The sequence below is a fragment of the Macadamia integrifolia genome, chromosome 11, assembly GCF_013358625.1.
Source record: "Macadamia integrifolia cultivar HAES 741 chromosome 11, SCU_Mint_v3, whole genome shotgun sequence".
Lineage (NCBI taxonomy): Eukaryota > Viridiplantae > Streptophyta > Magnoliopsida > Proteales > Proteaceae > Macadamia > Macadamia integrifolia.
The window spans coordinates 2,791,144-2,799,373 of NC_056567.1; the positions used below are offsets into that span (position 1 = coordinate 2,791,144).

Here is an 8,230-nt window from a genome sequence, read left to right on the forward strand (position 1 = left end):
GTTTCTACCCAAGATCTCAGCATCACAATTTCATTTCTGTCTAAATTTTGGAGTAAATAGGCTTCTAAATGCGGTATTTCATTACCCCAACATTACCCACCTGTCCGAATGTTGCTGAGCAGTTTTTAAAAATCAAACGGACCTCCCCAAAAGGTAAGACAAGAAAGCTTTGATTCCGCGATCAAGTATAACTAAAACAAAAAGAAGGATAAGAGAAAATCACAAAATTTTCTTCTTTAGATGCACAAGAAAATATCAATTTGATATGTAGAATATATGTGACTGTTTTCATGACAGTATATGGTCAGCAATACGTGAAAATATACAAATTTACATTGGTAGCTTCAACACCAACTTTAAGATGACAAGCAATGTTTGAGTTAAAGCCATCAACTAAAACAGCTCCAGACCAGTTAACCTTCTTCTGATTCTGCAGGTTATTACCAATCGAAAATTTAAACATGGCAAAGTTTTTAAAGAATCATGTGAAATTAACTAGAAGAAGATGGTACCATGTATTGCTTCCATGTTATCTTCGTTGTAAACTCCAAGGGGGGAGCCATGGACAGAAACGAGCATCTCACCATGCTTTGGGAGCCTTGGAGTTTTGAGTTTCATGCCAATGGACGAACTCTCTGCATTCATCTGTTATGACATATTTGAAGTAAGCCATTTCAGACACCTTGAATGGTACAGAAACAGAGAAACCATACATTATTGGCATCCATCCAAATAAAATTTCTGGAAAAGCAAGTACCACCAGCTCAAAAATTAAAACCCACAAAGGAATTAGGGCTTTCATGAGCCAACGGTATCATGCAGGAGAAACAAATGCTATGTTGAACAAATCCTAACAAATTCATTGGGTGGACTGTTAATCTGTCTTCTAGTTTCTATTCTTTCTATATGTACTTGTATAGTTGCATAGTTTCTTTCATCCCCAAACTGAATATTTATTTGATCCAGTTTCCATGTGATAGCTTGTTCTTCAATCTAAAGGGTCTATTAGCACAGAAGTTGTGCAACACCTCTTGAATTGGCAATCACTGATCCATACGCAGAGAAATCATGCAGAATAGTCAAGAAGCTACAAACCTCAGGATTAGGGAAGGCATCTGGTAATTGAAGCAACTGAGTTTGTGCCTGTTCCTTCAAATCCAGGAAAAACAAATATTTCAAAACAGGAGAAGCTCAAAAGGATGAGGAAAGAGAAATACTGATAAGAAGTTTCATGATAACAACAGTAGCATAGTATAAGTGAGTGGACACACAAAAGTCTGGTACCTGCAGGTTTGCAACTCTGAAGAAATTCCTTTTCACTACAGGTAATCAAAAATAACTCCTGTGAAGATATAATTACAGAGAAATTCAAAACCTCTATGAATCTGTCTTTGTGGTATACGTACCAGCATTACTTAAGTGCTCAAAGCCACTGAAATTTGGAATTTCAGTAGCACAATCAGGATAAGCTATTGACATCAATTGTAAAAGAGATGGATGTATATTCCTTTCGTCAGCATGGCTCATGGACAAATTTGCGTCTTTATTCTCCCATTCCAATTCAAATCGTCTGTTCCTTTCATCTCTTACCACTGACAGGTTCGGTAAGTTTTCTTTGAGAAATTGTAGAATAGGGGTTTTCAGCTGTTCCTCACTGAGATTTGATCGAAGTAATCGCAACCTAGTTAGAAGACGATCTGTTTCCATATCACGAATTGCCCTAATAGGAGCAATTTGGCATTCAACTGGCAAGCAAATAAGAGTATTCAGCAAATTAATAGCAGTAGAAATCATTTGAAAAAATACTTGCAATGTGCTAGAATTCAAACTTTGGAATCATGCGACTACACCAATAAGAAAATTTTCAAAATTGTAGATCACATTTGTTTATGAGCTCATCTGGAAGAAAAACCTCATATCTCAACAGTCAGTGCAGATTGAGATCAACTGTATCAAAATTCAAAACTCTGCACATTTCAGTATGAAGGTGGATTCGAGTTCTGTGACGATTTGTTCACTATTTCAAATGGTTTTTAAGCCCTTCCAATTCATGGATTAGTTAAAACTTTAATCTGAAATGCTTTTGTGACAAAAAATACTTATCGAGTAGTTTGTATTATGATCCATTGATCTTCAACTTGTTTGAACATCCAACAGGGATAAAATTGGATCTGGTAGACTATAATTTACAGGGACGCAATCACCATTTCCAGATTATTCAGACATGGAACCAAGCGCCGACAAATTAAAACAATGTTCATAGTTCATACAAGAGTTAACGCCTGGATTTCATTTGTTAACGTTCCTCGTACATTAAAAACCCACAAAATTCATGGAACACAACCTAATTCGAGAAAATCCAATTAAGGAAGAGAGAATAGGAAAGTTCATTGAAGAAAAAGAGGTGAAGCTTCACCTTCATGATCGCTTAATGCGAGTTGTTGCTTCTCGATTTGTGTCTTTTGATGATCATCATTTGAATTGCTGGCTTGTGTTGCAGATGCTTTAACAACTTTTCTCTTAGCTCTTCTTTTCGCCATTAATCAAACCCTAACAGTATCCCACAACCAAATTTGAAAAACCTTATAAATATCAAAAGGGAGAAAAGGAGGGAAACATTTGCCACTTAAACCATAGTTTAATACTTTAATGTGTCTTCTTAGATGAATCATTTGAATTTTGTCCGGTTCAACCGAGTTGATCTCTTTATGCAAATATAAGTTACAAGCTGACAAGTGCGCAAGTAGAGTGGACATTTGCGCCGCTACTGAATACACTTGTCACTCACTCACCATTGATGAAGAGCAGAGAACCACGCAGGAGGAGTAGGAAGCGGAAGCGAGAGCGAGAGAGGTAAAAGACTGTGACAGAGATGAGGAAATTCGATCCATGGCCTGTGTTTTTCAGGCGAGAGTGGAAACGGAACTGGCCATTTATTGTCGGATTTGCCATCACCGGCACAATCATCATTGTATATACTCTTAGTCTCACAGGTATTTACTTCATTTTCTACTTTTGTTCACTTTTTTTGTTGGTTTATTTGAAGTTTATGATTCCTGCCTTGATGTTCTTACTCATCGAAATCGTTTCACAGAGGAGGATGCCAAGAAGTCGCCTTTTGTTCAGAGGCACAAAAAGAAGAAGTAAGTCTCTGGATTGGTCTAATTCCATTAATTTCAATCGTAGAACCCTAAATTGTGTTTGGTATTACTATTTTATCGATATTTATTTGGACCGGATGACATTGCAGCACCATAGTAATTAATTCATCATCTTCTTGAACCAGAGCAAACCAAATTGGAGTCTGAGTTGTATCAAAATGATTCTATCTAAATGCCCCTAATTGTGGATACCAGGTTAGCCATGTGTTTATATGCTTTGAAGATAAAACAACTTCCATTTATATGTTAAACTCGCATCCACACCCATCATCGGCATAAGAAATATTTAGAACTTTTGACAGAAAAATAAATCCAGCAGTGCTTACATACATTAATACTCTGTGATGGCTTCGATTTGGATACAACATGCTTTGGTTAGTATGCATTGTCTCATTGAAACCCAACACCCTGGGGAGGGCTCCTTAGTGCTCTTTAGTGTTGAATCTGCTGAGGCTTCTGGTTGGTCCCATTGAACCTGGTTGATTCATTATCATGTAGGACATCAAGCAGTAGGATCAATGACTAGAGTGAAGAAAAGAAAAAAAAAAAAAAAAAAAAAAGATGAAGGTGAGATAAGACACTAAGCTCTAAAAAAAATAAAAAACCCTTATTAACATTATAAATGTATTGGCTTCGCCCGGGTTCGAACCGGAGACCTTCAGTGTGTTAGACTGACGTGATAACCAACTACACCACGAAACCTTAGTCGTCTATTTTCTAATTATTTAAGTATTTTTCTAATTTTATGATACATGCCATAAGATTTCCATGCACATTGGGATTTAACTTACTAGTTTGATGGTTTTGCCTTTTGTAGGTGAAATCCTGAACTGATGTGGTTGCCTGGTAGCTATTTTGCATGGGATGGGAGATTTGGCTGTTTACTCTTTTTTTTTTTTTTGGATCAAATGAACTTTCTTGATTCTGGAAACATGTAAGTAAAGGCTGGTTTGGGACTTTATAGAATTTTATCATGGGACCCATCATTTGGCCATGGATTCATGTAGGTTTTAAACCTCAAAACATTGTTGGGTGTTAAAAGATTCAATTGCCCTTGCGTGCCTTAGTATTTTTGCACACAATTTGTGTCTAGGTGTGGGAATGTTAGACAAACAAGGTTTTCTTGTCAAGAATTTTTTTTTTTTCTTCCAAAATTCATCAACAAAAAGGCAAAGCAGTGTTTTATTTTATGTTAATTTAGTGAAATTTGAAAACCAAAAACCTCAAACAATAATATTTCAATTAAGATAAGTTGTTTCTTGTGGATAAGTGATTTTTATTCATGCAGAGGGACCAATGGGAATGCATCAGAAATCACAAACTAGATAATCATTTTTTACTCCATGGGTTGGATCAGTCATTTTCACACCAATGTGCTTGGGTGTTGGGTTGTGCTCTCTCACATAAACCACATATTCAAATAAGAAGTGGCAATAATGTCGTGGTACGTGCTTTTGGTTATTTGGTAGAGCGGTGCATGCTTATGAAATTATGAATAACTTTGGAGATTGGATCAGGTTCTGGTACATGGATTTGGAATTTATTTTCTCTCTCTCGGTTTAGAGATTTCAAATCTATGGATCAATGACATTTGAAATTATTCTTATACATGAACCTGATCCAAATTCATAACTTTCGCATGACCTGGATCATTTTTATTTGTTGATTTAACTATATTAAATCTCAGCCATTCAACATATGGAGGAGAGTTCTTGAAAGGCCATGTGGCTTTTGCATCAACATCAACATTAGCATAGAATATGTGAGAGTGTACAGAAGTAGCACAAAATCAGTGGGGACATGAACAAAGAGAGCAGATGAGGTTCACGTACGAAAACGTTATTGATCCATAGATTTAAAATTAATTTTTTCTATTTAATAGATTCGAAATTCATGAATCAGAGATGTACAATAACTGTTCATGTGAATAATAACATCAATAGAAGTCACCCAAAAAAAACAAAAGGGGGGGGGGGGGGATTTTAACCTTTCATTGGGGTGGGGCGATCTGTTAGCTGTAGACGTTGTCCGCCAACGTCTTCTTTTTCAATTGCAAGAGCGGATGCCACTTAATCCAGTAACTGAACCACTGAAGTGCCACTTGATCGGCCACGTTTCGAACCTTTTATTCTGATACGAATTAAGTGCTATAGGCCATGTGGGATTTTCGATGGACATTCATTGAACGGTTTAGATTAATTTTATACCATATCTACTGTTCATATTAAAAGACCTGAGAATAATTTCGACCTCCGTCCATCTATCTTGCGTTGGTGTATGCCTGCAGAGGCTGGGCAAGCGATAAGCTGGTCTCGCAATTGCTTGCTATTCATCTTATCTCGCAGTCACATAGAGAGAGAGAGAGAGGGAGAGAGAGGCAACAGAAGGAATGGTCGGGAGAGTATTGGTATCGTCACAAAACGGCACCTGGTTCTTCTCTCCTTTATCTTCATTGAGTTCCAGAAGCAAACATGTTAAGGACCGATTCCATTTTCGTCAGAACCCATTTTCTCTGCTGTCGTTGAAATCAGCTATGCTTTACAGTTGCAGAAGCCAACTCCAGAGCCACCAAGAACAATCCACATCTGCGGAGCCTTTCGTTCTCACAACGCCTCTTTATTATGTAAATGCTCCTCCTCACATGGGAAGCGCTTATACTACCATTGCCGCCGATGTCATTGCTCGATTTCAGGTAACCCCTTCATCTCCCTTGCTTGGAATGAATCACTTGCCTTGGTATTCCTTCTTCCAGCCCTAATTCTTTCACCAAATTTATATAATTCATAGTTATTTCTTATTTTTGTTTGAATATGTGGTTATTTTGCTAATTAATAGAAAACGAATGTAGTAAATTAGTAATATTGGTGATCCGCAGTTTTTTAATTTCTACATTTACTCCGTGATGTTGAAGTGTTCTTCATTAGCTTTGAATCTTTGATTGATTTATTGTTCTTTCAAATTTATCAGAGGCTGTTGGGGAAGAAAGTTATATTTGTCACAGGCACAGACGAGCATGGGGAGAAAATTGCTTCTGCTGCTGCTGCCCATGGTTCCAGCCCAAGAGAGCACTGTAATGTTGTCTCACATGCTTACAAGATGCTCTGGAAAGATGTATTTTCTCTACTACTTGGTCAGCTTTTTTTTTTCTATCACACTTCACAACAGTGGTCATATTTTTTTTCCTTCTGATAATTGCAGCTAGATATTTCTTATGACAAGTTTATTCGAACAACCGATCCAACTCATGAAACAATTGTGAAGGAATTTTACTCGAGAGTTCTTGCAAATGGTGACATCTACCGGGCTGATTATGAAGGCCTTTATTGCATCAACTGTGAGGAGTATAAGGTGGTACCCGGCTTTGATCTTAGAATTTTTTTGTTGGTTCGCCAACTATTTTACCAATATGTGTCATGTATGAAGTGTAAGAACTCATAGGTAGACACATGCAGAGGCTTTGCCAAATGCACCCAAGCACATGTCAGGATGAGACTCACCATTCAACTAACCAGCAATTCATTTGCGAAAAAATTTTGACCCAACAAAATGTGATGTTCATCGTAGTTACTTTTGTAGAGGTAGTAAGGTTCTAACACTAGGGAATGGTCATGGGATCGATCAAGGCCGATACCATTCTGGAATGGATTGTGTATCGGACCATATTGGACAGATCTATCATTTTTTTCTCAAATAAAATTTTATTACGATTTTACCCTTGAACCATACATGTGGAACGAGGTCGGAAAGGCCAGGATTGGGGATCGGTCAAGGCTGATAACGTTCTGATCCGGCCGACACTGATCGTTCTGTTCCGTTTTTTAGAACCATGAGAGGTATAGTCTGTCATGTAATTGATTTCTTTTGAGTGCATACTGTGCCTTATAGGTTTATGGCCTTTGTTAAGAATATTATGCATGGGGAGGCTATTATCCTATATTTGGTGGGAGCATTGTTCCCTGGTGGAAACCAATCAATTATTGGGTCTTTTCCCTACATTTGTACCATATGTATCAATATGCTGAAGGTAGGCTGTCACACCCCGTTCACACTGAACCGGAGCGGTGACCGAGTTAACACCGGTTAACCCAACCTGCCAGGATCATCAGATACTGTATTCCACCACAGCATACATTCACTAACACAAGTTCATCAGATCAGCGGAAGACTAAGTTTTACCTGTGAATAAGTCTCATATACTTGATACCCGAATTGTGATACAATAAATATATATACATTTGGGCCCGAAGGCATGATATATACACAAGAAGAATAAAATTCAAATATCAAGTATATACAGGAAATCATAAAAAATCATAAGAGTACACAGCTCGGCTCGGTTTCAAGGCTGGAGCTCAGCTCGGCATCAGGGGTTGTGCCCAGCTCGGCATCATGTAGAAGAGCTCAGCTCGGCCTCGGAAGTGGAGCTCAGCACGGCCTCCAGGGTGGAGCTCAGCTCGGCCTCAGAACTGCTGTCCCGCAGCACAACTCTCACACGAGCAGTCTACGCCGTGCTCAAACTCCTCAGGGGTCCACCAGTCCTCTTCAGGAAACTCGACTGTGGGACCCACCCCATGCTCCTCAGATGTTTGACCTGTAAAATCATCTAAAAAGGGGTGTACACGTGGAATGAGCTCACTAGCCCAGTAAGTAGAGAGGTGGACCACACACAACAGTCCACACATCACAACACATCATATGCACTACATGCCATGCTATTCATTTTAATTCACATCCACCTAAGCAACATTACTAAGTCCATGGTTTAAGTGCTACTACAACCACAGTGCGCGTATACTCCGGGTACGAGCCGCGAACTCCCTCCCGCGATACGCCCATAGGGCTGTTGGAGAAGTCCCACCGTGAGTACTCGGAAAAGTAAAGACAATGCCGTCCACCGGCTCTCAACAGAAATGTAAATAACTGAAATAAAGGTGCTGACTCCAGCAATTTAAAAGCAGTACGATTGGCCCTCTTGAATGTACCACCGGGGTTGCCGACTGTCCTACATGACTCGCCGGACGTAATGCCTAACCGCCACAGTGTCCGACAACCGCGACCCCTGCTTCCCC

The 8,230-nt window shown here is 38.9% G+C and overlaps 3 protein-coding genes and 1 non-coding gene across 6 annotated transcripts in view; 2 read left to right on the top strand and 2 right to left on the bottom strand.

Annotated features, from left to right (window-relative positions):
• Positions 1–241: 241 nt before the first annotated feature.
• On the bottom strand, positions 242–2,572 carry LOC122094376. 2 transcript variants are annotated; one of them, XM_042665152.1, is made up of 6 exons: positions 2,417–2,572; positions 1,407–1,745; positions 1,285–1,319; positions 1,096–1,143; positions 513–645; positions 242–430 (listed from the first exon to the last, which is right to left on the bottom strand). In XM_042665152.1, exons 1-6 carry the CDS (start codon positions 2,538–2,540, stop codon positions 414–416), a joined length of 696 nt encoding a protein of 231 aa, XP_042521086.1. In that variant the 5' UTR covers positions 2,541–2,572; the 3' UTR covers positions 242–413. The 2 variants fall into 2 exon arrangements, with proteins under 2 accessions (XP_042521086.1, XP_042521085.1); XM_042665151.1 differs by having other exon boundaries at positions 1,096–1,149.
• A 147-nt stretch (positions 2,573–2,719) lies between these two features.
• LOC122092656 lies at positions 2,720–4,238 on the top strand. Of its 2 annotated transcripts, XM_042662884.1 has the most exons (4): positions 2,720–2,993; positions 3,095–3,143; positions 3,287–3,356; positions 3,979–4,238. In XM_042662884.1, the coding sequence occupies exons 1-3, from the start codon at positions 2,873–2,875 to the stop codon at positions 3,306–3,308; spliced, it is 192 nt and encodes a 63-aa protein (XP_042518818.1). In that variant the 5' UTR covers positions 2,720–2,872; the 3' UTR covers positions 3,309–3,356; positions 3,979–4,238. The 2 variants fall into 2 exon arrangements, with proteins under 2 accessions (XP_042518818.1, XP_042518819.1); XM_042662885.1 differs by lacking the exon at positions 3,287–3,356 and having other exon boundaries at positions 2,722–2,993.
• On the bottom strand, positions 3,790–3,863 carry TRNAV-AAC. The gene has a single exon. It is a non-coding gene; the product is annotated as a tRNA-Val (tRNA).
• Positions 4,239–5,412: 1,174 nt separating the features above from the next.
• LOC122092757 (methionine--tRNA ligase, chloroplastic/mitochondrial) overlaps positions 5,413–8,230 on the top strand; it is a 16,172-nt gene continuing 13,354 nt past the window's right edge. The window contains exons 1-3 of the mRNA XM_042663033.1: positions 5,413–5,853; positions 6,129–6,272; positions 6,360–6,509. Coding sequence (XP_042518967.1) covers positions 5,551–5,853; positions 6,129–6,272; positions 6,360–6,509 — 597 coding nt within the window. The 5' untranslated portion in view covers positions 5,413–5,550. The remainder of the gene's footprint in view (positions 5,854–6,128; positions 6,273–6,359; positions 6,510–8,230) is intronic.